This window comes from Colius striatus, chromosome 13 (genome assembly GCF_028858725.1).
Source record: "Colius striatus isolate bColStr4 chromosome 13, bColStr4.1.hap1, whole genome shotgun sequence".
Taxonomy (NCBI): Eukaryota; Metazoa; Chordata; class Aves; order Coliiformes; family Coliidae; genus Colius; species Colius striatus.
In genome coordinates, this window is record NC_084771.1 from 1,783,360 (window position 1) to 1,811,180 (window position 27,821).

The 27,821-nt window shown below is 57.3% G+C and overlaps 1 protein-coding gene across 3 annotated transcripts in view; it reads right to left on the reverse strand.

Annotated features, from left to right (window-relative positions):
• DRP2 (dystrophin related protein 2) overlaps positions 1–16,028 on the reverse strand; it is a 26,302-nt gene extending 10,274 nt beyond the window's left edge. For all 3 annotated transcript variants that reach the window (XM_062006418.1, XM_062006420.1, XM_062006419.1), the window contains exons 1-10: positions 15,963–16,028; positions 14,818–14,938; positions 13,379–13,647; positions 12,780–12,926; positions 11,067–11,145; positions 9,777–9,837; positions 9,309–9,370; positions 8,957–9,031; positions 1,319–1,520; positions 1,043–1,128 (exon numbers count right to left, since the gene is read on the reverse strand). In XM_062006418.1, the coding sequence (XP_061862402.1) occupies positions 1,043–1,128; positions 1,319–1,520; positions 8,957–9,031; positions 9,309–9,370; positions 9,777–9,837; positions 11,067–11,145; positions 12,780–12,926; positions 13,379–13,647; positions 14,818–14,932 (1,096 nt within the window). In that variant the 5' untranslated portion in view covers positions 14,933–14,938; positions 15,963–16,028. The remainder of the gene's footprint in view (positions 1–1,042; positions 1,129–1,318; positions 1,521–8,956; positions 9,032–9,308; positions 9,371–9,776; positions 9,838–11,066; positions 11,146–12,779; positions 12,927–13,378; positions 13,648–14,817; positions 14,939–15,962) is intronic.
• Positions 16,029–27,821: the final 11,793 nt, after the last annotated feature.

The window sequence follows — 27,821 nt, forward strand, 5'->3', positions numbered from 1 at the left end:
GGGTGTGGGCACAGGGGGCTGTGTGGGGGTCACAGCAGGGACCCCAGGGTGTCTGCACAGGGGGCTGTGTGGGGGTCACAGCAGGGACCCCAGGACATAGGCACAGGGGGCTGTGTGGGGGTCACAGCAGGGACCCCAGGGTGTCTGCACAGGGGCTGTGTGGGGGTCACATCAGGGACCCCAGGACATAGGCACAGGGGGCTGTGTGGGGGTCACAGCAGGGACCCCAGGGTGTCTGCACTGGGGGCTGTGTGGGGATCACAGCAGGGACCCCACCACCTGTCTCTAATGTGGAACTCAAGTAAGAGTGGAAAAACCTGGGCTGTGATTCAATGCCCTTTTCCAGCAGCCTCCCAGCTCCCAGTAACCAGGAGTTTGGAGGATCCTTGAGACAGAGGCCACGTGCATCAGGCTGTAAGAGCCACAGCTGGGAATCTCACCCTTCCCTTGACTTAAGGGATGTGCAGCCCTCTGTGTAACCCCTCTGCAGCACACCCTGCCAGAGAACCATGGGTAGCATGCAGTGAGAGAAGGGGTTTGCTTTAATTGCACAGATTCCCTCAATGGGAGAGGGGCTGGAAGGGACCTTTAGAGCTCATCCAGTGCAACCCCCTGCAGAAGCAGCTCCCACCTAGATCAGCTCCCACAGGAACGTGTCCAGGGAGGGTTGGGAACCCCCAGAGCAGGAGCCTCCACACCCTCCCTGGGCAGCCTGGGCCAGGGCTCCCTCATCCTCACAGGAAAGCTGATTTTATTGCACCCTCAGGTTTTTCCCTTCTGGGAAGCACTGGGCTAAGTGCTGCCTGCTGCCTTCTCTGCTCTGTTTGTTATGCAGCGTGGAAGCAAGATCCCCACAGCCTGCACCAGCACCTCCTGCTTTAGGCAGCGTAGGCCCAGGGAGGGAGGGAGAGGTGGCAAGGCACACACATTAGGCACTGCAGGAAAGCTGCTTCTCTGCTCTTTCTGGCAGGAAACACAAGTGCTGCTTCTCCCCAGGTGACTCCACAGCAGACCCTGAGGGAGAGGAGGAGGGGAAACTCACACTGAAACTTCTCCTTGACCTCCGTCCCGCACAGACACGCGATGCCCGTCTTGAAGGAGAGAGCCCTCATCTTCCCGCTGCGGCCACTGCAAGGGCAGGTGTTGCACAGGCTTGCAAAGGCTGGGAGGTTTGTTTCATGCAGGAGGGGGGTCAGCAAGGCCAGGCCAGGCCAGGCAGCCCCCTTACTACTGGTCAGGGCCTTTTTGCAGCCAGGACAGCACAGAAGGTTCCTTCCAAGCATAGCAGCCCCACACAGGGTTGCCAAGAGCCTGGTACCTGTCAAAGACGTTGAGCAGCCAGTTGAGGCTCATGTCCACGCAGAGGGGCACGTTCACCAGGATGCCCCTCTCCTCCTCCAGCCTCTCGTAGAGGGAGGTGAGGCAGTGGATCACCTCCACCACGTCCATCGCCCGCTCGCTGGGCTGCAGGTCGTGCTCGTTGAAGATCTCCAAGGCTGTGGCCAGGGTCACCATGTCCACTGCACGGAAAGCAGGGGTGGAGGGATGAGAGAAGGGGAGAGGTGAGAACCAAGAGGAGGGAGACACAGTCCTGCCCTGGGGCAGGCTCGGCCCCATTGCAGTGGGGAAGATGCTGGTGGGATGGGAACAGCTCCCAAAATTGCTCTCCCACCCATAAAGCACTCCCAGAACAGCTAGATCCCCACCTATAGCCAACTTGAGACACCACTCTGTGTGTCCTTCTTTCCCTGTCTCTGTGGGCAGCTGTGGCCCCAAGGGCACTGCCCACAAAAGCTCTGTGAGGAGCTGCTCTGCAGCCATGCTGGGTCCCTGCAGGGCTGGTGTGGGGAGGGGAGAGAGCACAGAGCACACACCCTATGAGCTGGGGAGGTGAGGGGGCACAGAGCACACAGACCCTATGAGCTGAGGAGGTGAGGGACACAGAGCACAGACCCTATGAGCTGGGGAGGTGAGGGACACAGAGCACACAGACCCTATGAGCTGGGGAGGTGAGGGACACAGAGCACAGACCCTATGAGCTGGGGAGGTGAGGGACACAGAGCACAGACCCTATGAGCTGGGGAGGTGAGGGACACAGAGCACACAGACCTTATGAGCTGGGGAGGTGAGGGACACAGAGCACACAGACCCTATGAGCTGGGGAGCTGAGGGGACACAGAGCACACAGACCCTATGAGCTGGGGAGGTGAGGGGACACAGAGCACACAGACCCTATGAGCTGGGGAGCTGAGGGGACACAGAGCACACAGACCCTATGAGCTGGGGAGCTGAGGGGACACAGAGCACACAGACCCTATGAGCTGGGGAGGTGAGGGGACACAGAGCACAGACCCTATGAGCTGGGGAGCTGAGGGGACACAGAGCACACAGACCCTATGAGCTGGGGAGGTGAGGGGGCACAGAGCACAGACTCTATGAGCTGGGGAGGTGAGGGGACACAGAGCACACAGACCCTATGAGCTGGGGAGGTGAGGGGACACAGAGCACAGACCCTATGAGCTGGGGAGGTGAGGGACACAGAGCACACAGACCCTATGAGCTGAGGAGCTGAGGGACACAGAGCACACAGACCCTATGAGCTGGGGAGGTGAGGGGACACAGAGCACAGACCCTATGAGCTGGGGAGGTGAGGGGGCACAGAGCACACAGACCCTATGAGCTGGGGAGGTGAGGGATACAGAGCACACAGACCCTATGAGCTGGGGAGGTGAGGGGACACAGAGCACACAGACCCTATGAGCTGGGGAGGTGAGGGGACACAGAGCACACAGACTCTATGAGCTGGGGAGGGGAGAAGGCACAGAGCACACAGACCCTATGAGCTGGGGAGGTGAGGGGACACAGAGCACACAGACCCTATGAGCTGGGGAGGTGAGGGACACAGAGCACAGACCCTATGAGCTGGGGAGGTGAGGGGACACAGAGCACACAGACCCTATGAGCTGGGGAGGTGAGGGGACACAGAGCACACAGACCCTATGAGCTGGGGAGGTGAGGGGACACAGAGCACACAGACTCTATGAGCTGGGGAGGGGAGAAGGCACAGAGCACACAGACCCTATGAGCTGGGGAGGTGAGGGGGCACAGAGCACACAGACCCTATGAGCTGGGGAGGTGAGGGGACACAGAGCACAGACCCTATGAGCTGGGGAGGTGAGGGACACAGAGCACAGACCCTATGAGCTGGGGAGGTGAGGGACACAGAGCACACAGACCCTATGAGCTGGGGAGGTGAGGGGACACAGAGCACACAGACCCTATGAGCTGGGGAAGTGAGGGACACAGAGCACAGACCCTATGAGCTGGGGAGGTGAGGGGACACAGAGCACACAGACCCTATGAGCTGGGGAGGTGAGGGACACAGAGCACAGACCCTATGAGCTGGGGAGGTGAGGGACACAGAGCACACAGACCCTATGAGCTGGGGAGGTGAGGGACACAGAGCACAGACCCTATGAGCTGGGGAGGTGAGGGGACACAGAGCACAGACCCTATGAGCTGGGGAGGTGAGGGGACACAGAGCACACAGACCCTATGAGCTGGGGAGGTGAGGGGGCACAGAGCACACAGACCCTATGAGCTGGGGAGGTGAGGGGGCACAGAGCACACAGACCCTATGAGCTGGGGAGCTGAGGGGACACAGAGCACACAGACCCTATGAGCTGGGGAGCTGAGGGGACACAGAGCACACAGACCCTATGAGCTGGGGAGGTGAGGGGACACAGAGCACACAGACTCTATGAGCTGGGGAGGGGAGAAGGCACAGAGCACACAGACCCTATGAGCTGGGGAGGTGAGGGGGCACAGAGCACAGACCCTATGAGCTGGGGAGGTGAGGGGACACAGAGCACAGACCCTATGAGCTGGGGAGGTGAGGGACACAGAGCACAGACCCTATGAGCTGGGGAGGTGAGGGACACAGAGCACACAGACCCTATGAGCTGGGGAGGTGAGGGACACAGAGCACAGACCCTATGAGCTGGGGAGGTGAGGGACACAGAGCACACAGACCCTATGAGCTGGGGAGGTGAGGGGACACAGAGCACACAGACCCTATGAGCTGGGGAGGTGAGGGACACAGAGCACAGACCCTATGAGCTGGGGAGCTGAGGGGACACAGAGCACACAGACCCTATGAGCTGGGGAGGTGAGGGACACAGAGCACACAGACCCTATGAGCTGGGGAGGTGAGGGACACAGAGCACACAGACCCTATGAGCTGGGGAGGTGAGGGACACAGAGCACACAGACCCTATGAGCTGGGGAGGTGAGGGACACAGAGCACACAGACCCTATGAGCTGGGGAGGTGAGGGACACAGAGCACAGACCCTATGAGCTGGGGAGGTGAGGGGACACAGAGCACAGACCCTATGAGCTGGGGAGGTGAGGGACACAGAGCACAGACCCTATGAGCTGGGGAGGTGAGGGGACACAGAGCACACAGACCCTATGAGCTGGGGAGGGGAGAAGGCACAGAGCACACAGACCCTATGAGCTGGGGAGGTGAGGGGACACAGAGCACACAGACCCTATGAGCTGGGGAGGTGAGGGACACAGAGCACACAGACCCTATGAGCTGGGGAGGTGAGGGACACAGAGCACAGAACCTATGAGCTGGGGAGATGAGGGGACACAGAGCACAGACCCTATGAGCTGGGGAGGTGAGGGACACAGAGCACAGACCCTATGAGCTGGGGAGGTGAGGGGACACAGAGCACACAGACTCTATGAGCTGGGGAGGTGAGGGGACACAGAGCACAGACCCTATGAGCTGGGGAGGTGAGGGACACAGAGCACAGACCCTATGAGCTGGGGAGGTGAGGGGGCACAGAGCACACAGACCCTATGAGCTGGGGAGGTGAGGGGACACAGAGCACACAGACCCTATGAGCTGGGGAGGTGAGGGACACAGAGCACACAGACCCTATGAGCTGGGGAGGTGAGGGGACACAGAGCACAGACCCTATGAGCTGGGGAGGTGAGGGGACACAGAGCACAGACCCTATGAGCTGGGGAGGTGAGGGACACAGAGCACAGACCCTATGAGCTGGGGAGGTGAGGGGACACAGAGCACACAGACCCTATGAGCTGGGGAGGTGAGGGGACACAGAGCACACAGACCCTATGAGCTGGGGAGGTGAGGGGGCACAGAGCACACAGACCCTATGAGCTGGGGAGGTGAGGGGACACAGAGCACAGACCCTATGAGCTGGGGAGGTGAGGGACACAGAGCACACAGACCCTATGAGCTGGGGAGGTGAGGGGACACAGAGCACAGACCCTATGAGCTCGGGAGGTGAGGGGACACAGAGCACACAGACCCTATGAGCTGGGGAGGTGAGGGACACAGAGCACACAGACCCTATGAGCTGGGGAGGTGAGGGACACAGAGCACAGACCCTATGAGCTGGGGAGGTGAGGGGACACAGAGCACACAGACTCTATGAGCTGGGGAGGTGAGGGACACAGAGCACACAGACCCTATGAGCTGGGGAGGTGAGGGGACACAGAGCACACAGACTCTATGAGCTGGGGAGGGGAGAAGGCACAGAGCACACAGACCCTATGAGCTGGGGAGGTGAGGGACACAGAGCACACAGACCCTATGAGCTGGGGAGGTGAGGGACACAGAGCACAGACCCTATGAGCTGGGGAGGTGAGGGGACACAGAGCACACAGACCCTATGAGCTGGGGAGGTGAGGGACACAGAGCACACAGACCCTATGAGCTGGGGAGCTGAGGGGACACAGAGCACACAGACCCTATGAGCTGGGGAGGTGAGGGGGCACAGAGCACAGACCCTATGAGCTGGGGAGGTGAGGGGACACAGAGCACACAGACCCTATGAGCTGGGGAGGTGAGGGGACACAGAGCACAGACCCTATGAGCTGGGGAGGTGAGGGGGCACAGAGCACACAGACCCTATGAGCTGGGGAGCTGAGGGGACACAGAGCACAGACCCTATGAGCTGGGGAGGTGAGGGGACACAGAGCACACAGACCCTATGAGCTGGGGAGGTGAGGGGACACAGAGCACAGACCCTATGAGCTGGGGAGGTGAGGGGACACAGAGCACAGACCCTATGAGCTGAGGAGCTGAGGGACACAGAGCACACAGACCCTATGAGCTGGGGAGATGAGGGGACACAGAGCACACAGACTCTATGAGCTGGGGAGGGGAGAAGGCACAGAGCACACAGACCCTATGAGCTGGGGAGCTGAGGGGACACAGAGCACAGACCCTATGAGCTGGGGAGGTGAGGGGACACAGAGCACAGACCCTATGAGCTGAGGAGCTGAGGGACACAGAGCACACAGACCCTATGAGCTGGGGAGCTGAGGGGACACAGAGCACAGACCCTATGAGCTGGGGAGGTGAGGGGACACAGAGCACACAGACCCTATGAGCTGAGGAGGTGAGGGACACAGAGCACACAGACCCTATGAGCTGGGGAGGTGAGGGGGCACAGAGCACACAGACCCTATGAGCTGGGGAGGGGAGAAGGCACAGAGCACACAGACCCTATGAGCTGGGGAGGTGAGGGACACAGAGCACACAGACCCTATGAGCTGGGGAGGTGAGGGGACACAGAGCACAGACCCTATGAGCTGGGGAGGTGAGGGACACAGAGCACAGACCCTATGAGCTGGAGAGGGGAGAAGGCACAGAGCACACAGACCCTATGAGCTGGGGAGGTGAGGGACACAGAGCACACAGACCCTATGAGCTGGGGAGGTGAGGGACACAGAGCACAGACCCTATCAGCTGGGGAGGTGAGGGACACAGAGCACAGACCCTATGAGCTGGGGAGGTGAGGGACACAGAGCACACAGACCCTATGAGCTGGAGAGGGGAGGAGGCACAGAGCACACAGACCCTATGAGCTGGGGAGGTGAGGGGGCACAGAGCACACAGACCCTATGAGCTGGGGAGGTGAGGGGACACAGAGCACAGACCCTATGAGCTGGGGAGGTGAGGGGACACAGAGCACACAGATTCTATGAGCTGGGGAGGTGAGGGGGCACAAAGCACACAGACCCTATGAGCTGGGGAGCTGAGGGGACACAGAGCACAGACCCTATGAGCTGGGGAGGTGAGGGGACACAGAGCACACAGACCCTATGAGCTGGGGAGCTGAGGGGACACAGAGCACAGACCCTATGAGCTGGGGAGGTGAGGGGACACAGAGCACACAGACCCTATGAGCTGAGGAGCTGAGGGACACAGAGCACACAGACCCTATGAGCTGGGGAGGTGAGGGGACACAGAGCACACAGACCCTATGAGCTGGGGAGGTGAGGGGACACAGAGCACACAGACCCTATGAGCTGGGGAGGTGAGGGACACAGAGCACAGACCCTATGAGCTGGGGAGGTGAGGGACACAGAGCACACAGACCCTATGAGCTGGGGAGGTGAGGGGACACAGAGCACACAGACCCTATGAGCTGGGGAGGTGAGGGGACACAGAGCACACAGACCCTATGAGCTGGGGAGGTGAGGGACACAGAGCACAGACCCTATGAGCTGGGGAGGTGAGGGACACAGAGCACACAGACCCTATGAGCTGGAGAGGGGAGAAGGCACAGAGCACAGACCCTATGAGCTGGGGAGGTGAGGGGACACAGAGCACAGACACTATGAGCTGAGGAGCTGAGGGGGCAGAGAGCACACAGACCCTATGAGCAGCTGCCCAGAGGTGGAGCAGTGCTGTCTGAGCTCTGACCAGCAGCAGGTGTAGAGCAACAAACCTAAACCAGCAGCAGTTCAGCATGAGCTACCCAGGTTCCCTTGCCCTCAGAGCTCTGTGGCCACAGGTTGTGTGTTTAGCAGCACCATGTTCAGCAGCCAGCAATCTTCTTTTCCTGAAAACCTCTCCATTTGTGAGACCATTCCTCAAATGTGCCATTTCCACACTGTAACTTGACTCTGTGGAACAGTTGTCCCTTCTCCTGTGGCAGCTGATGGCAGTTGCCCTGGGCACCCTCAAATCCCACAGCCTGCAGCACTGCTCCTACACACCCTTGTGCCCACACTGAATATGGCTCTGACACCATGCTTGGGTGTTGCTGCAGGTGCTGGTGCATGGAACTCTGTGTGGGGTGGCAAAAGCTAACTGCTGCTTTCCCACACTTCCACTACACCAGGCCTGAAAGTCCCTGGGTATGGGACAGGCTGGTCACCAGTGGCACCAAACTACTCCCCAGCCAGTGTTCAACTCCCTGCAGTACCAAGCCTCCTCTCACCTTCACTCCTTGCCTTCTTGCACCCAGGAGCACAGGTTTGCCTGGAACCCCAAACTGCCACCTGCCTGTCTCTCCTCCCCAGCAGGAATGGTTACTTCAGGAAGGGATTTCCAGTCACCCTACTGCTCTTTGGGCAGAGTCTTAGGTGAGAGGCCTTGTTAAAAGCTCTCCAGCAGCTGAGGGTGCTGCATCTATCAATTTCCCATCCATTCTGCAGCTTCTGAGGAGGAGCCACACATCCCATTGCATTCTATTCCCCTGGCTATTGCTCCTCATTTCAGGAGTCAGGCTTCTTGGCTCCCTTCCTCCTCTGCAAGCAGAGGAGCCCTCTCAACCCCTGCCAGTGAGGCTGGTTTCTGCCCTCAGCTACATTCATCATCTCATCCTCCTGGGTGAGCTCCCAGCCTGATCCCACAGCATTGTAACTCTGAGCTGAACCACTCTGCTCTCCAATCCCTTTGACTAACACCTGCCCTCGAGGCATTTCCACCCTCAGCCTGCAGAGCCAGGCGCTGCCACACACCAAACCACCGGTGGGTTTGCTCAAGCTTTCCAGCCACAGCATCATCTTCCCAATGCTCCTTGCCTCAGCTCCCCTGCTGGGCTCCTGCCTTTTGATATGCTGCCAAAAGCTTGTGGTAGGTAGTTGAATGCCTTTCTGGAGGGAGAGCCAAGCTGCCACACTCACATCTCAGGGCTTTCTGCACCCGCCGCAGCTTCATCGCTGTCCGGTACGCCGAGAACTTGATGTTGTTCAAATCAGCTGCAATGACACAGCAAAAGGAGGAGAAAACCACAGCTCAGCATCCTTATCTCCAGGGCAGGAAGCAGCAGCTGCACTCCCCAGACACCAACCCCCACTGCTCCCCCTCCACAGCTCCCCAGCAGAAGCAGAATGTGTGTGGGAGGAGTGGGGAGGAGGTTGCTTTGGGGGAGCCTGTGGCACAGAGGGGAGGGAGCAGGTGGGCTCAGGGGGTCTCATGTTGCACCCCACACTGCAGTTGGGTGCTGCTCCAATGGCTTGGTGGCAGCCTCCTTACCTAGTGTCTGGTACAACTCTGTCATCTTTGGGTGGTCCCAGCACGTTGTCTGGGCCTGGTGGCTGGAAGGAAAGTAGAAGGAAAGCGAGAGTCAAGCTGGGAATTGAGTAGCTGCCAGGAGATAAGGGGAAAACATGACCTGGCCAGCCCTGGAAGTGAGTCTCCCAGTGCCTGCAGGTGCTGGGGCTGCTGCACCCAGCCAGACTCTCCCCAGCCACAGCAGCATGGAGGATGCCCACAGGAGGATGCCCTCACTTGCTGCCAGCCCTCCCGCTTCCAGCCAGCATCCCCCTCATCTGGGGCAGCCCGTCAGGCAGGGAAAGCCTGGCTCTGCCAGGCTGGGGTGACAGGCTTCACTGCAGGTCAGTGCTCAGACCAGTCCTCCCACTGCCCCTGCTCCCAGCTGGTCCCCAGTTCCTCTTTCCCAGTGGGTGAGCTGGCCATGGGCTGCAGCTGGAGCACACTCACTTGATGTAGTATGGCACTTTGTTGGGGGAGATGGCTCGCTCCCAGGGCACCTGGACAGAGGCTGCAAGGAGAGACACAGATGTCAGGTCAACCCCAAAGGCTCCTTTAGGTTGATGCTGTCTCTGATGAGAGCCCAGCAGGACTGTGGCAGCAGGTGATTGTCTCTCAAAAGGCTGTGCCTTCCCAAAACACCATCTGGGAGGTGCTGGAGCAGACAAGCAGATACTGCTGCTGGGACACAAGCCTGCTTGTGCTGTCAGAGGTGTCTTGAGACAGGGGCCCTGAACGTGGCTGAGCTCAGAACTCAGGAGGAGAGGTTGTGATGATGCCTAAGGCAATGCTGTGGTGACAGCAGCTGGGATGCAGGCACTCACACAGGGCCAGGCTTGGGCACCACAGCATGTGCTGTTGCCATTATTTGTACTCTGTGTGTCAGCTGCACTATCTTGGGAAGATGAGCATCCATCCCATACCAGTTTGCTGCCACTCCATGTTTGCTGATGCCCTTTTATCACCTGCAGCCACTTTCCCTTGTCACAGGCTGCTTATCAATCCCTTCAAGTGGAAAAATCTCTCTTCCTTTCAGATGGGAGGGCATGGTCTGCAGAGAAACACAGGCCAACAAACCCACTGACACTTGCAGACCCTGCAGGGCTCAGCATTCCCCAGGATGGCCCTCAGAGCCTGGAGCAGAGCCTGCCTCCAGCCTTTGTAGGTCTGAGCCATCAGGCAGCAGCAGCTCAGCTCTGCAGGAACAGCATCCCTCTGCCTTGCCACATGGATGAAAAGCTCCTTAAGGTGCACATTTTTGGCCTCTGAATGACTAATGCAGGATATGCTGAGGGATACAGTGTAGATAAGTGATGGGCTTGGCAGTGTGACATTAGTGGTTGGATTCCATCATCTCAAAGGCCTTTTCCAACCAGAATGGGTGTGTGCTTCTCTGAAGAACTGCCTTTTTCTGCCATCTGTTGTCTTGCCCATCCAGTCTCTGAGGCTGCCACAGCCCCAGTATCACCCAGCAGCTGCTGCTGGGAGGGTCATAGCTCTGCACCCTGAGGGGCAACCACATCCATGCCCCACAAGGTGAAGCAGCACAAGGTTAACGTTGGGACATGCCCTCTGCTCAGGTTCCTGGGCACCAGCACCCTGTGCCCAGGCCCTTTTCTAGCTGTGTGCCTGGCTCTGGGGGGCTCTGGGCACAGCAACAGGACTCTGCACCCCGTTGTCCTGAGCCACAGCCCGTGCTAAGGCAGTCAGCAGAGGCAGGAGCAGGACTCACTCACGTACAGGACAGGAAGTGCTGGGAGCCTGGTCCAAAGTCCCGGTGAGCATCCTGGAGCTGCTTCAGCCGGTCGTTGATGGAGGCCTGCAGAGGGGACACAAAGCTTCCAGCAGCCCAGCAGGCAGCTCACACTGCAGCCCCAGGCAGGAAGCCTTGTGGGAGACTCAGGTCCTTTTCCTTCCTTATCTGCCTCGGTATTTGAGCACTCAGCCCTCTGCACCTCCTGCCACAGGCTCTGGCAGTGTGGGCCACAAGCCCAGCTCAGCTGTACCCATATTCTCACAGACACCAGCAAAGCCACAGCTGCTGCTGGCTCTGCTCCTGCTCCCCATTCTCCTCAAGCAGCATCTTTGTTCCTCCCACTGCCTTTTCCTGCCCCAAACCTCGACAGGTTTATCAGCCCCTTTCGTCACACTGAACTGACTCCTCCTCCAAGAAGCCCAGCTATGCCATCCCTGCTGTGCCAACCACAGCTATGCCCATCCCTGCTGTACCAACCCTGCTGTGCCATCCCCAGCTATTCCATCCCTGCTGTGCCAACCACAGCTATGCCCATCCCTGCTGTGCCACCCCCAGCTATGCCATCCCCAGCTATTTCCATCCCTGCTGTGCCATCCCCAGCTATTCCATCCCTGCTGTGCCAACCCCAGCTATGCCATCCCCAGCTATGACCATCCCTGCTGTTCCATCCCCAGCTATTCCATCCCTGCTGTGCCAACCCCAGCTATGCCATCCCTGCCCTGCCATCCCCAGCTATGCCCATCCCTGCTGTGCCAACCACAGCTATGCCCATCCCTGCTGTGCCATCCCCAGCTATTCCAACCCCAGCTATGCCATCCCCAGCTATGACCATCCCTGCTGTTCCATCCCCAGCTATTCCATCCCTGCTGTGCCAATCCCAGCTATGCCAATCCCAGTTATGCCCATCCCTGCTGTGCCAACCCCAGCTATGCCATCCCTGCTGTGCCAACCCCAGCTATGCCCATCCCTGCTGTGCCATCCCTGCTGTGCCCATCCCTGCTGTGCCAACCCCAGCTATGCCATCCCTGCTGTGCCATCCCCAGCTATTCCATCCCTGCTGTGCCAACCCCAGCTATGCCATCCCCAGCTATGACCATCCCTGCTGTTCCATCCCCAGCTATTCCATCCCTGCTGTGCCAATCCCAGCTATGCCAACCCCAACTATGCCCATCCCTGCTGTGCCAACCCCAGCTATGCCCATCCCTGCTGTGCCAACCACAGCTATGCCCATCCCTGCTGTGCCAACCCCAGCTATGCCCATCCCTGCTGTGCCAACCACAGCTATGCCCATCCCTGCTGTGCCCATCCCTGCTGTGCCAACCCCAGCTATGCCATCCCTGCTGTGCCAACCCTAGCTATGCCCATCCCTGCTGTGCCAACCCTGCTCTGCCATCCCCAGCTATGCCCATCCCTGCTGTGCCATCCCTGCTGTGCCAAACTTGCTGTGCCATCCCCAGCTATGCCATCCCTGCTGTGCCATCCCTGCTGTGCCCATCCCTGCTGTGCCAACCCTGCTGTGCCAACCCTGCTGTGCCATCCCCAGCTATTCCATCCCTGCTGTGCCAACCCCAGCTATGCCATCCCTGCTGTGCCAACCCTTACTTCATTGCCCAGCATTGCTCAGCAGTGACAGCCCCTCCCCAGCACCCTGCCTCCCGTGGTTTACTTTCAGGTGCCTGGTCCCGACTCCTGCCCACCTGCAGCTGCTTCCAGCGGGTGTTGATCTGCTCCAGGCTACGGGAGTTCTCCATGGACAGGTGGACATCTGAGATGGCAAGCTGGTGTGCAAGGTCATTGACCACTTTCACTCCATCCTTCATGGGGGACAGCTCCTCTTTGAACAGCTGGAGCCCCGTGCCCAGGGGAAGAGGCACAGGGCAGGGCAAGAGGGACAAGAGGCAGGTAAGCACTCGGGACTGGGATCTGACTCCTCTGCTAAAACCCAGGGTGAGCTGGTGGCTGGGCAAGGTGCTGCTGACTAACCCTCCCACCAGGTACCTCAGCAGGGGAGGAAGTGCCCAAACCAAACCTGCCAGGCTTGGGGGTGACTGAGATCTGAGCAGCAGGACGTGGCCGGTGGCTCATCAGCCCTGAGCCACTGCGCCCGTGTAAGGTCTGAGCCATAACAAGGCAGCTCAGGACACTGTGGGCCAAATCCACCCTCCCAGTGCTTGGGTGCCACGAGAGGGAGGACCCTGAGAGCCCAGGTAACGAGGCTGTGTTGGCCTGAGGGGTCAGGAGGAGCAGCACTGCCCTCCTGGGAAGCAGCACCTCACCTTCCCAGAGCCAGAAGTACCTTGGTGGACTGGATGTGCTCCGGCAAGGAGTCAATGAACAGGTCCCCAATGGGTTCCCAGGTCTCCCTCACGCTTTCAGCCTGGTCCAGGGTGACACTGAGCTCCTCCATGGCCCCTTTAATCTCCAGCAGCTGCTCCAGGGTGCGTTGGATGTGGCGGTGCTGGTCCACGCAGCGGGCCGTGAGCTTCTCCCACAGCTCGCTGGCCACGTTGGCCTGCTTCCACACAAAGCGGCTCAGGCTCTGCAGCCGCTGCCGAGGGGACACGTCTGGGAGCCACAGCAGCAAAGGGAGAGCACAGGCCACAGCAGGGGGAAAGGGGCAGGGTGAGCAAGGAGTGGAGAGTGGGAAAGGAGTGGAGAGTGGGCGAGAGGTGCAGAGTGGGCATGAGATGAAGAGTGGGAAAGAAGTGGAGAGTGGGCATGAGGTGCACAGTGGGCATGAGGTGGAGAGTGGGCAAGAGGTGGAGAGTGGGCAAGGGGTGCAGAGGGAGCAAGGGGTGCAGAGTGGGCAAGGGGTGCAGAGTGGGCAAGGGGTGCAGAGGGAGTAAGGGGTGCAGAGTGGGCAAGGGGTGCAGAGTGGGCAAGGGGTGCAGAGTAAGAGATGCAGAGTGGGCAAGGCGTGCAGAGTGGGCATGAGATGCAGAGTGAGCAAGGGGTGCAGAGTGGGCATGAGATGCAGAGTGAGCAAGGGGTGCAGAGTGGGCAAGGGGTGCAGAGTGGGCAAGGGGTGCAGAGTGAGCAAGGGGTGCAGAGTGAGAGATGCAGAGTGAGCAAGGGGTGCAGAGTGAGCAAGGGGTGCAGAGTGAGAGATGCAGAGTGAGCAAGGGGTGCAGAGTGAGAGATGCAGAGTGGGCAAGGGGTGCAGAGTGGGCAAGGGGTGCAGAGTGAGCAAGGGGTGCAGAGTGAGCAAGGGGTGCAGAGTGAGAGATGCAGAGTGGGCAAGGGGTGCAGAGTGGGCATGAGATGCAGAGTGAGCATGAGGTGCAGAGTGAGCAAGGGGTGCAGAGTGGGCACGGGGTGCAGAGTGAGCAAGGGGTGCAGAGAAGGCAGGGCAAAGGGAGATAAAAAAATGTAGTAAAATGGCAAGGAAAGGGAGTGACAGTCTCTAGGTCTCCAGCCTGCCCACAGACCTCTCTCTGTACTCACAGGCAGAAATCCTGCTGCTCTTTACAAAGCACCACAGAGCACATCTGATACTGTCTCATGAGCTGCACCCACCCCATCCTGAGCTGCCCCAGCAGCCTGTGCCCTTGCCTGGACAGACACACCACTCTGCACTGCTCTGATTATTGGGAACAGCCTGGTGCACAGTGGCATGAGGCAGAACACTGCTGTGCTGCTCCGTGCCACAGCCACCTCCACTCCATCTGCTCAGATCCAGCCCAGGAGCAGCTGTGCTGTGCTATGGGAGAACAAGGAATTAAGAGCTCCACAGACCTTTACTTTCTGAGGTTTGTTCTTCCAATTCCTCAAATGGATGCTGGGAAAGGAAAGCCTGTGCTGACTCCAGGACAGAGTAAATATATGGTCCTCGAGACTTCACCTCTTCCATGAAAGCCTGGAGAACAGAGCACAGAGGTGAGGCAGCAGGCTCAGCTGGAGCCTTGTACCCCCCACCAAGGGCTGCAGTGATTTATTCACTCCAAACCTCACTGGAGACACAGAGGGAGGTGAACAGAGAAATACCTGTGCAGTTTGGGGAGTGAATGACCACCTGCAAGGAGCTGACTCCTGCAGAGGTCTGGACTGCAGCTTTGCTGGAGGGACAGGGCAGAGCAGCGAGCCCAGAAGGGGGAGTGGAGCCAGAGCTGTGCAAGAGGAACTGCCTTATTGCCAATGCTTTCCCAGGCACTGCTTGGAGATGCTCCTCACATGCAGCAAGAGCATGATCATGCAAACAGTCCTTCCAGCAGCTGTTCAGCAACAGCTCCAGTTGCTGGAGGAGCAGCAGCATGTCCCAAAGCAGCACATCTGCCAGGGCAGGCCTCAGAGGCAGGCTGCTTTAGGATGTCCTCTCCTCCCTTGTCCAAGTGCAGCCCCACTGCTGGATGGGTCATTTGTGTGCCAGGGGAGAGGCTGGCTCCAGCCAGGAGGAGGGAGAGCAGCAGGCAGCCATTAGCTTTGTTTTCAAGGTAAGACAACCAAAGCCCAACAGCTACTGGCAGTAAGAAAGAAATGCTCTGATCAGGGAAGCAAGAAACTGATCTGTCCGGGTTTAGCCCAGTTGCAGATGTGATAGCGTGCTACTGAAGGAATGACTCATGTCCTGAACACTGGGTCACCTTTAGAGCAACCAACACCCTCAAGATCCCAAAAGCAGCAGGCAGTGAAAGGCAATTCCTTCTGCTGCAGAGGCAGAACAGGAGGGGGAAGCCAGGAGAGGAGTGACGGGCTCCACCACCAGCTGCAGCTCCTGCAGACGGCTCGAGGCTGTAATGCTGATGTATTGCCTCAGAGCAGAGGGGCTCTGCCTGTCACACCCCCCAGGTATCAGCTCTGGGACAGGCCAGGCAGGGGCTGGTGGGCTCACAAGCTCCAGGCACGGGCAGTGAGCTGAGGGGGGTCCCAGGCAGGGAACGTACCGCGTGCGTCTCCTTCTCCTGCTGCACCAGGAGGACGTCGCCCCGCAGGGGCAGCTGAGCCGACAGCTCCTCATCCTTCTGCCCCAGCCAGTCGATGATCTCCTGCAGAGGCACCTGCAGCTTCCCACTGTGGTCAGAAAAGGCCTCCAGCCGAGCCCTGGCAGGACAGGGAGGACAGCAGGGTGCTGGTCAGGAGAGGAGCTTCCCCAGGGAGGCACTGGACTGTGGCTGGGCTGGTCGGTGACCCCCAGGACCAAGCAGTGAGTGGGGCACAGCTACGTGTGGCCAGTACAGGTGCTGCACTGCCTGGGGGATGAAGCACAGAGGCACTGGGGAGGGGAAACTCTGAGGCCTCACCCTGGAGCCCAGAGCAGAGGACAGAGACACTCTGCATTGGCCTGTGGGTGGGAGCTGAGCTCTGGCACGGGGGCTTGGCTCAGCTCTGCTGGGACTGGGCAGCTTCCAGCAGCCTTGTGTTAAGGCAGGAGACAATTAACATGCTCCAGTTAAGCCCTCCATCACAGCAGCTGGGGAGCTGCAGTCCCTGATGGCCTGGAAGGTGTGTTCCTCCTGCATGATGGAGAGAGCTCCCAGGGAAGGGACAAGCCCTGGGACAAGCAGAGAGAGGAGCTGGCAGCAAGGCCAAGGGGCAAAAAGGGACAATCCACAGGGACAGCAGTGCAGAGTATGGACAAAGCAGCAGCAAGCAAGCAGGAGGGAAGGAGGGGAGGGAGAGGAGAATGGGTGGAATCCCAGGGGATGCTTTTTAGTGTAGGGAGAAAGACTCAGAGGTCTGTGGACGAGAGGGGAAAACCAAGCCAAGGTCACAGTGAATGCATGTGGCTCGTTGAGCTCTAAAGCTTCCTGGCCTGCACATGCAGCAGGCAAGGCTGGAAGGCCAGGCCAGCCCCAGAGCTTGCTCCAGGCACAGCCTCTTACCGAAGGCTGTGGGATTTCTTTTTGATCTCGTTCCAGCAGAGATTCATCTCCAGAGGCGCCTGGAGCCCGGCGGCCGCGCTCGCAGCCCGGCCAGCTACACACGGAGGTCCTGCACCATCCTGGGAGGCTTCAACCTGGGCACAAACACAGCCATGCTGCAGCCAGACACTGCTGCTTGTGTGACACTGCCCTGGGGACACCTACCCCCACACCCTGCCCCTGCCTGGCTCTTCAATTCACGAGGGGGCTGCCCCAGAGGGGTCTGTTGGCTCGTGGCTGTGCCTGGAGGAAGGATGCAGTGGCAGCTGCAGCAGCACTCAGAGCAAAGGTTGAAGGGAGGCTTTACTGCCTGTCTGATCTGTAGGATCTCTGTGCACCTCAGTTATTGACCAAGGAACTTATCTCACTGCCAGGTGTTCAACCAGAGCTGGTCTTGTGTCTTGCAATCCCTGCAGGGAGGTTTCTTTCCACACCATACAGAGCTGCTGCTCTTCAAGAAGAGGCAAGCACCGTGGGGCTTTTTATTCCTAGGGACTAAAGAGACCTGCCAAGCCTCTTTATGCCATCCCCAGTGCTGGGAGCTGCCACCTGCTTCTCCCCAGAAGCAGAAGGATGCTCCCTGCCTGCACAGGGAATCTGAGCTGCTGCTTCTCCTCCGCACGGCTCCAGGAGGAGCAGTGGTGGGAAAGATGCTCTGTGGGAGATGCTGGAGCAGATGACACCAAACCCTAACCCAGCCACACAAAGGAAGCACACTTTCCACTGTACCACTCTGCCTGGAAAGCTGGACTGCTGATCCCTGGACAACAAATCCTCTGTGGATGGGGGAAAAGGATCCTCTCCTGAGCCTTCAGCACTGTATCGTGCTCCTGCTCATGACAGCACTTGCTGGCACAACCACCCACAGCAGCAGGACTAGAAGTATCTCACCTAGGACTCAGTGAATGAGAGGGGTTTGTCTCTCCACAACTCCTTGTCTGCTGTGCAGAGCACACAGCCACGTTGCATTGCCACAGGGGAGCTGTGGATGTGCTCTGGTGGGGAAATGGCAGCGTTTGGAGCTAATGCTACTTTGGTAGTAGAACTCATTTGTGGTAATTATCCCCAGGTGATTAATCAACCATAATTAACTGCATTAGCACTTTCTAAACAGCACATACAACAAGCACCCATTTGCCAAAGAAGGGCAATCACCTCTAGGGGAAAGCAGCAGCTCCTCCAGGGGAAATGTCCTGTCTGAGGGCTGCTGGAGGTGTCCAGTGGACAGATCCAGCCAAGGCAAGGAGAACAGGCAGGATGAAACCACCAGGCAAGGAATTTGGCCATAGAGATAAAACAATACCCCTCCACATGAGTTCTCAGAGAGAAAGCAAAAGATTTACTTCATCTAAAACCATGTAGCAGCAGGCTGGTCTCTGCCTCCACAAGAGTATCAAGGAAACAGATAAAACCATCACCCACAGGGTTCACAGGCATCCTGTGGCCATGAGTAATAAACCACTCAAGCTAAAACTGCTGCTTGCATGTGAAAAAGTCAGTACTCTGCATATGCACCTCCTCATGGCACTGAAGTGTAGCTTAGCCCCACAGCACTGCCAGGGAACACTCCAGCCCTCCTCTCTATCCCAGGGGATACCAAAGGATGGGATGGGCTCCACCTGGGTGCAAGTGCAACTGCAGCACAGCTCAGCAGACACAGTCCTCCCAAGCCTTGTTTAAGAAGTTAAAAGCCTGTGACTCAAACTATGCCCAGCAGTGACAGAGGCCAAGCAGGAGCCAGGTGCTGAGCATCTGCTCAGCATCTGCTGAGCATCCCCTGAGACAAAGCCTCTGCAAGCAAGCAGAGAGGAAAAAGCAGGGCTTTTCCTCTGAGCATTCCCAAAGCATTCCTTCCCCAAAGCATCTCTTCCCCATGGCATCCCATCCACACAGCATCCCATCCCCACAGCATCTCTTCCCCAGAGCATCCCATCCCTACAGCATCTCTTCCCCATGGCATCCCATCCACACAGCATCTCTTCCCCATGGCATCCCATCCCTACAGCATCCCTTCCCCACAGCATTCCTTTCCCAAAGCATCCCTTTCCTACATCATCCCTTCCCCACAGCATCCCATCCCCACAGCATCACAGAGTCTCAAGGGCTGGAAGGGGCCTGGAAAGCTCATCCAGTGCAACCCCCTGCCAGAACAGCAGCACCTAGAGCAGGGCACACAGGAACTCCTCCAGCTGGGTTGGAATGTCTCCAGAGAAGGAGCCTCCACAGCCCATCTGGGCAGCCCCTGCCAGTGCTCCCTCACCCTCACAGAGAAGAAATTCACCCTTCCCCACCACACCTCTTCCCCACTGCCCCAGCAGCAGCAGCCAGGAGCCACATCCCCCCTGCACCCTGAGGCAGCGTTACTCTGAGGCTCAGAAGCTGTGCTGGGCTGTGTGTGGTACCTGTGCCGTGCCCCTGCTCCGCTGCCGGCCGCTGTGCAGCGCTGGGGCCGTGCATCTCCTTCTGTCCACAACCTCTTGCTCACAGCCTCTTGCTCACAACCTCCTGCTCACAGCCTCTTCCCCACAGCCTCTTGCTCACAACCTCCTGCTCACAGCCTCTTCCCCGCAGCCTCCTGCTCGCAGCCTCCTGCCTGCAGCCGCGGCCGTGCCCGGCGGGCACCGTGTGCCGGAGCGGGGCTGCCCTGATGCCCTGACCCCCCAGGAATCTGCAGGGGGGTGGCAATGCCTCGCTGCCAGCCTCAATCCCAGCTTTGTCCCTGGCATTCCAGCAGCCTCCAACCTGCCTTAACCCCGCGGGTGCCATCGCAGCTGCCCGAGGAGCACAAAGGGGCAGAGACGCCACGGGGCTGGGAAAGCCCTTGGCAGGAGCTGTCTGTGCACAGGGGGGTTCCTCTGGGTGCTGGGGAAGATGTGTCTCTGCAAGGGCATGGCAAAGGTGATGGTGGGCTGCTGTGGGGTGACCAGCAGAGACCTTGTCCTCAGATGTTGGAGCATTTACAGGACACACAGAGGTGTCTGTCAGGGAAGAGATTTACCCAGGTCCCAGCAAGCTTTGGCTGCCCAGGGGGTAAATAGTCAGGTCCTTGAGACCTAACCCCTGAGAAGCCAAAGATGCCCTCCCTGTGCCCCAGCTCAGTGCTGGGTGCCAACATTGATGTTCCTGCCTGCCTGGACTGGGTGCAAACAGTTTGTTTTTGCCAGAAGGCTCTGGACTGGCTCCTTGTGCCCCCCACAGTCCTGCTGCCCAGCATTGTTTCCATGCTCTCCTCCACCTACAGCCAGGGAATGAAAAGCTCCCTGTATCTCTTCCTCTCCTTCCCTTGCCTGCACATCTGGCTGCTGTCTCTCCCTCTGGGACCAGCCCCCTCTCCTCACCACCCACCCAACCCAACAGATGCAGGATCAGTTCCCAGTCTGGAGAAGGGGGCTTCAGCAAGGCCAAAGAGTGACTAAGGATGGGCAGCCTGCAATCTGCCCCAGGCTTTGAGGACAGGACAGGAGGGCTGTTGCCTAAATGGCAACGCCTACACCTTTGAGAAAGGGCACAGTGGAGCCTTTCAACACATCGAGCTGCCATTAATGCTGCAGGAGCCAGCAGCCAGCTGCTGCCTGCACCCAACACACTGATGCCCACACTGAAAGCCAGGCTCAGGCAGGCAGGGGGAAGCCTGTGGCAGATATGACAGGAGCTGAGAAGCTTTGCCCCCTCCCATGTGCTGTATTGCAGCTCAGTGGCAGTGGGTCCCACAGGTCGTCCTGCTCCTGCTCCCCCCCCCCCAGCAAACCCCACAGGGCTCTGACCCTCTTATAAAGTCCTGAACTGCTTAGGCAGCTCAGGAGGGCATTTTCCTGCTCATCCTGTTCTGTTCCTCTCCCTCCTGCCTTCATCTGCTGGGTTGTTCCTTAATGAGCCATGTGCTGCCCTGGCAGCAGCTACCTAACAGCCACTCCAGGGCCAGTAAACCCTGACTCAGCTACCAAGAGCCCACCCCAGGTGAAAGCATCATCTTTGCATGTTGGAGCTGCTCCAGAGAGAGTTCTGCCTTCTTCCTGCAGACCTCTGGGGAGGATGGGGCCAGGCTGATGGCAAACCATGGCAAGGAGGAGCTCCAGGCTCAGCCCTTGCTCTTCATGAGAAAGGCAAAGGCAGAGCCTTTTCTTCATGCACCCTGGGAACAACACTCCAGGAAAACTTCAGCAGCATCCATCAGTCTCTTGTCAGGTGAGAGGTACCCTGAGGCCACCAGCTACAGGCAGCAAAGGGGAAGCAGAGCTGAGGCAGCATTTTCCCCAGCCTTGCTGTTTAGCACAAGGTGCTAAACCAGCTTGTGACAGCTCAGTGCAGAGTGCAGACAGCTTTGCAGTTGCCAGCACACCTTTCTGTTCTTCTTCCCCTGTCATTTACCCAGAGATCCTGGAGACCTCCAGCTCCCTGCCCAGCTTTGGTGAGCATCTCAGCCTGTCAGCTCAGGGAAGGAGGAAGGAGACCAACAGTCTGAGCACAAGCTCTCCATTCCTCAAGATAACTAGACTGAGAGGTCAGACTCCTCCTCTGCCTTCCAGCATTTGCCAGGGGCTCACTTCCAAGCTCTTCTCTGCAAGAGGAAGGTTTGAAACCTACATTTTCAGCCAAAGCTGGCCTTGTGCCAGGCCTCCTGGAGGAAAAAAGTAAGCCCAACCAAATGCTCAGGGGTTGTTAACAGTGGCCTCTTGCTCTTATTTTGAAGGAAGCTTAAAATCCAGCTCTGCAGGTTGTCTCTCTTGCTCTACTTTGGGAAACACTTTGCAGCCAAAACGCTCAAGGAGAGCTAATGCTCTCATTAAGTGCAAGCTGACGGGGGGCTGGAGCTGCCAGCTCTCCTCCCTCCCTCCCAGGAACAGAGATCCTGGTTTGCTCCACAGACCTTTACAACCACTGCAAAAAGGTGCCAGGAGAAAGGCTCCCAGAGGCAGCACTTACCTGAGCCAGCAGGTGGGCAGTGCTGCTGTGCTGAGCCTGCTCTGTGACGTGCCACTCAGGACATGGTGCGAGGACGTGGGGCCATTCCTGCATCACCAGCGGCTGCATCAGAACCGATGGGCACGGGCATGGAGGTGGCTCTGGGCACCAGCACCTGAAAAGCAGGGAGAGAGTCCCTGGGTCAGCTTGTACCTCCCCCAAAGCATCTCTTCCCCATGGCATCCCATCCACACAGCATCCCATCCCCACAGCATCTCTTCCTCAGAGCTTCCCTTCCCCAGAGCATCCCATCCCTACAGCATCCCTTCCCCATGGCACCCTTTCGCCATGGCATCCCTTCCCCACGGCATCCCTTCCCCATGGCATCCCTTCCCCATGGCATCCCTTCCCCACAGCATTCTTAAAGAGGGATGGGTTTCTTGGGCTTCAGGAGATGCCCAGGGTTTAAAAGAAGAGGGAGGAGAGGAAGATCTCTGTCATGACCATTTGTGTGTAGCCACAGTAGACATTTCCCCAGCACACACAACAGTGTCAAACATATTGTTTTTCCTCTTCTGTTCAGAAGCAAAATTGCCCAGAGCCCCATTACATTCAGCTCATTCTATCAGCTGCCTTTTGATGAGTTTTCACTCATTATGGGTTATCAAAGTCCCTCTTTTAGTCTGGTTTTAGAACTGTGTGACCAGTAAAGCCACCCAGCAGTGGCCTCTTTCCTGTTCTGGTCTGAAACACAACCTCTGGTCACAACACTGTCGCTTGTTTGGACTCTGACTAAGCTAAAATAGTGACTTGCCCACTGCCAGCATAAGCTTGGCTTTACTGAAAGCTCAGAGAAAACAGGGAATCTTGACCTGCACGTGGCAAATCTCTAGATCCAGAGCACAACCACACAACTCTCCACTTGCCAGTGGCAGTGCTGTGGAAGGAGCTGAGCACCATGTTCCCAGCCCAATGCAACAAAAGCTGTGCCCAGGCCAGGCTCAGCACATCTGAGGTCAGATGAGCACAAGAGTGATGCTGCAGTACTGCCTGGGATGGGTCAAGAGGCAGTGCTGGGGGGCTCCTGCCCAACCCACTGCCTAACTTGGGGATTGCTTACCAGCCTTTAGAAGTGAACTGTGGCCTGGCTCCAGGCAGAAATGGGGCTGCTTCTGAGGTACAGAGTAACCCTGCTGGGAGAAGGCACTTGGCTCCTTCACCCAGCTCCCCTGGACCAGCTGAGAAACCTCCTGCCTGGTCCTGGCAGGGCAGGAACGTGTCCCAGCAACCAGGCTGGGCAGCCAGGTGAGGAGAAAGCCCTCAGGCCCTGGTACATGCTGCCCATCTCATGCTTTCACATCCCTCACTGCCCTGCCTGAGCTTGCCCTGCCTCTCCCCCCTCGCTACACACATTAAGAGAACAGCTTACCCTGTCATGGCTTAATCCCTTAGTGATTTCCATAGCCAGAATGCTCTCCCCATCCAGCAGAACAGCCTGTTCTGAGCTCTCCAACGTGCCCATAATCCAAGGACCTGTGCTCTGTCCCTCCTGCCCGTTTGCACAAGTGAACATCACAGACTGCATCGCAGCCCCCTCCCCCTGCTCCTCTCCCCTTGCAGCCAGGGCTGTCAGGACACACTAACACATCTATTCCAGGGGCTTCAAAGCCTCCCAGTCTTGTGGGAGAAATTCACCTCATGCACCTTCAGCTTTACAGTGTATGATCCCTGTCTGTGACAGCAGGTGACACCAACTCCTGTTCCTCTGGTGCCTGTGCTGTTTGGGGACTGAGCTGTCCCTGATCCTCCAAGTGACCTCTAGATGAGACTCAGTCTAGCAGAGATACAATTGTTGGAGCATGAAAGGTCTTTTTGCCTCAAAGCCTCCATCAGAAGAATGCCACTGAGCTCTGTGGCAGGCCTGGGAAAGCCATGGCTTTTGTGGATGAGGTTCTGTGACATCTCCTGGCAGCTGCCACCCTGAGCCCTCTGTGTGTGGCACAGTGCAGGGAGTTGCAGTGATGTGTGCTGGCCAGGCAGGTTCAGCTCAGCCAGCCTCCCAACACCATGCACAGGGGCCCTCTGCTTCCAATCCTCCCAGCACAGGCTGGTCTCTTGTTCCTCCCACCAGTGCTGCAGAATGGGAACAATACTGGGAAGGTCACTAGCTCTGTTCTTCCTGCATTTAGCTCCATGCACAGGGCAGGTTTGGTTCTGGAGACACAGATGGGTAAACCCTGTCCTCTGGGTATCTGTGTAGGTGGGTCTCCACACACTCCAGCAGCAGCATGGAAATAAGAACAGCCCTTGCCTCACCTCCTGAGGGCCAGGCTCCTGACCTTCATCAGCAAGAACAGGACCTAGAGTCATGGCATGAGGGAACTAAAGCCTGTCTGAGGCAGCAGTCAAAGAACAAGACTGAGCTGGAAAGCTGAATGCCAGCAAAGGCATTCACTCATTGCCTTGAGTCTCCTTGCTGAGACATAAACCCCATTGCAGGTTTGATGGCAATGCTCAGCTGCTCTTTCCCACTCTGCAGCAGCAAAGACAAAGCCCAGATGTGGAAAGCCCAAGATATGTGAAAAGCCCTGAGCTGAGCAGCCAGCACAAAGGAGGACATTCAGTGGGAGAGAGACACAAGCAGACGACTGCAAGCAACCCAAAAGCTACGTGTGGTCCCTTGCCAAATTCCCTGCTGTTACAGGAACCAGGCAAGGAGAAAAGCTCTTGATCTGCTCTGCTCCTCTTCTGTGACACACAAAATAGCTCCAACTCTTGCACTTGTACTTTAGTGCTTCAGCACAGCCCCGTGTCTGGGCTCTGCAGCACGTGGAGTGGATGTTGTGTGGATGCTCCCTGGCTAAATGTCTATTGCCTGATGCCTCTGCTCCACCTGCACTCTGCTCTAGGTTGGTGCTGGAGACCCAGTGAGCTACAGCCAAGGGACATCAGTCAATAAAGATGTAAGTATTGGCAGCTCAGACTGTCATCCTCAGCCTACTATAAGCCTCTGCTTAAGAAGGAGTTGAAAACTCCTCCCTTGGAAGACTCAGGGAGCAATGCAGTCGAGTCAATCCAACCAGATTTAAAGCCAAGTTGATCCCCTGAGCAGGTTTCTGTGCAAGAAGGAAAACCAGCAAGGCTCCTGGGAGAAGTTCCATAGGAGGATGTGGCAAGCAGCAGTTTTGAAGTGAGCACCCAGACACTGCACCCACACAGAGCAGACAGCAAGGAGGGAAAGCTTTCCTGCTGGTGTGTCCCACCTGCTCTGTGCTGGAGGTCCCCACTCCAGGCCCAAAGGTGATGAGACCCTTCCTCTGAAGGATCAGCCACAACCCTGTTACACCATGCTGGTTTGCATCCTCCCACATGAAAAGCCCCCAAGGCTTCCCTCTGCTCTTAGTGCACCTACAGAAGTAAAGCATTAGATGTCTCATGGTGCCTTGTTAGAGCTGCCAGACACTTCAGTAGCCAAGCCACAACTGTTCAGCCTAGCTGGAGACTGTGATGATCCTCAAGCCAAAAATGCTGAGGTTAGATCTCAACAGTTGCATGTTTGGGCATTTGTTTTGACTACACCCTAAGGAGATGCCTTTGTCCTCTTCCTCCACGAGCTCTACCTGTTACAAACTCAGCACTGGAGAGCCTGGCTCACCACACTGCTTTCCAGGCAGTTGGAATGGCCTTTGCTCAAGCAGCTCTGCTTCAGCTCTACCCCACTGCTCACTGCTCCCTCAGGGATCTCTGTACCCTTCCCCTGCCCAGACTCACTGCCACAGCAGCAGCACTGGGCTGCACAGGCCATGCCCCTTCTCCTGCAGCATCTCTGCTCCATCCTGGCCAACAGCAAGGTGGCAGCTTGCCAACCAGTGCCCATGCTGCACGTGCTGCCTTTGTTTCAAACCATGCTGATCCATGTTGCCCACACATCAAGGCAATTCACACAGCAGCTGGGCTGCAAAGGTAACCCCCCCAGGATGAGGGAGGTGCTGCAGAAGCTGGAGTTGAGTCTCCATCTCTCTACCACAGACACCAGCAGCAAAATGCAGCAGGTCAAGAGGTCTCTGTATCACAAGGCTGATTTCCTCCCAAACATTCTTTCCATGATGAAACTTTCCACTTCAGATCTTGGCCTATAAGGAAAACATAGAGCAAGGTTTGGAGGCAAGGCAGATGAGCCTTCATCCCACCAGGGGAATGGGACTACAAACACACCCCCTGCTGCTGGAAATGTTAATGGCTTCCTTGTTGTTGAACTTACTGTACAAGAGGAGTAATAACATTTCAGCTCAGCACACTCAGTGTCCTTTAAGGGGAAAGGTGGGAGGCCTGTGCATGTTTTCAAAGTTCAGCTCCCATGTGGATGCTGACAAAGGGAGCATTCCCCAGCTGGCAGGCAGCAGGACTCCCTGGAGAGTGCAACAGCACATCCTGCTCCAACACAAGCTGTGTTCTGCACCTGAAGCAAACAGATGAAGCCTGAGACTGAGGGTCAGCAGAGCTGCTTCTCAGGAACAGCCTGTGTCAAGGGTTGGTGAGAGAGAAGGAAGAAAAGTCTTTGTCCCACTGAGATCAAGCATACAAACTAATCCCTCTTAGTCTCCATCTCTTCACAAACCAGGAATAAATAGCCAAACACACCCCAACTCTCCTGGTTCTCACTTGCTCCTGTGCACAAGGGGAAAGGGCTCTCAGCCATCTCCCACATGAGCTGGCATTTCCATCCCTGTCATCCAAGGGCAGAAAAACCCAGATCCCAAAGCTGCAGCTGGGCTTCACGCTGCACTTCCACCTAAGAACCAGGTTGCATCCATTAATTAGCATGAAGGGTCCTTCAGTTAAGCATCTGTCCTCAAGAAGTAACAGAAAACCTTGGCTGTACGTGGTGGCTGTGACACAGGAGGTGTCGTGTTCCCTGAGGGTGGGTGAAGTGGGCACTCACATCTAATGAGCTGCATCCTTAAATGACCACTCAGCCTTGGAGCTCAGGACCCAAATGTTACTGTAATTCAAAGGGTGAATAAGTGCCACAGGTCCTAATAAAGCAGCAGCAGCTCTTCCACTGCTTTTTCCAAGCAAAAGGACATGCACATGCCCCCAGAAACCCAGGCTGGAGGCAGGGAACTGGGCTGGAGGCAGGGAACTGGGCTGATGGTGTCCCCAGGAGCCAGAGAAGTGTTGTGGGTACATGCCACAACATGGCCATGCAGAACTGACTGCTCCTCTCTCTGCTCCAAATTACTGAGGAAGGCTTAGAACTAAAAGTTCTTTCACATATGGTTTCAGGTTCCCAGATGGGTTTTAAGCTGCTCTCTCCAAAACTCACTCTGCCTGGGAATTCTTCCCATCTCTCCTCCTGCTCTTTTGGTTACACAAGTACTACACACAATTAGCCAAGCACCCTGCTGGACTGGACACAGAGCAGTTGCTGCCTGAGAGACTGGACAGCCAAAAGGAGCAGGGGAAGCAGCAAATATCCCCCAGCCTCCCAAAAGGGACAATGGTGGGGGGTGAGCAGCACCTTGCTTAATAACCACAGTTCTTCAGAGACTCTGTGGTGTCCTGAAACCAGCCCATTGACACCTAACTACAGATCCTGAGCCTTGTCTCTGTGCTTTCCCTGTAAGGGCCTGAGCTTTCCCTTTCCTCATGTTAGAGGAAGGAAACAAGCCTTGCTGCACTGTGAAAACACACCATCCATCTGCCATGCTGATGCAGAGGACACCCAGCACACAGGGACCATGCTGGATGCTCTGTATGTGCTGTGGAACTGATCAGCAGAGGACACCCAGCACACAGGGACCATGCTGGATGTTCTGTATATGCTGTACCCAGCACACAGGGACCATGCTGGATGGTCTGTATATGCTGTACCCAGCACACAGGGACCATGCTGGATGCTCTGTATATGCTGGATGGTCTGTGTATGCTGTACCCAGCACACAGGGACTATGCTGGATGGTCTGTATATGCTGTACC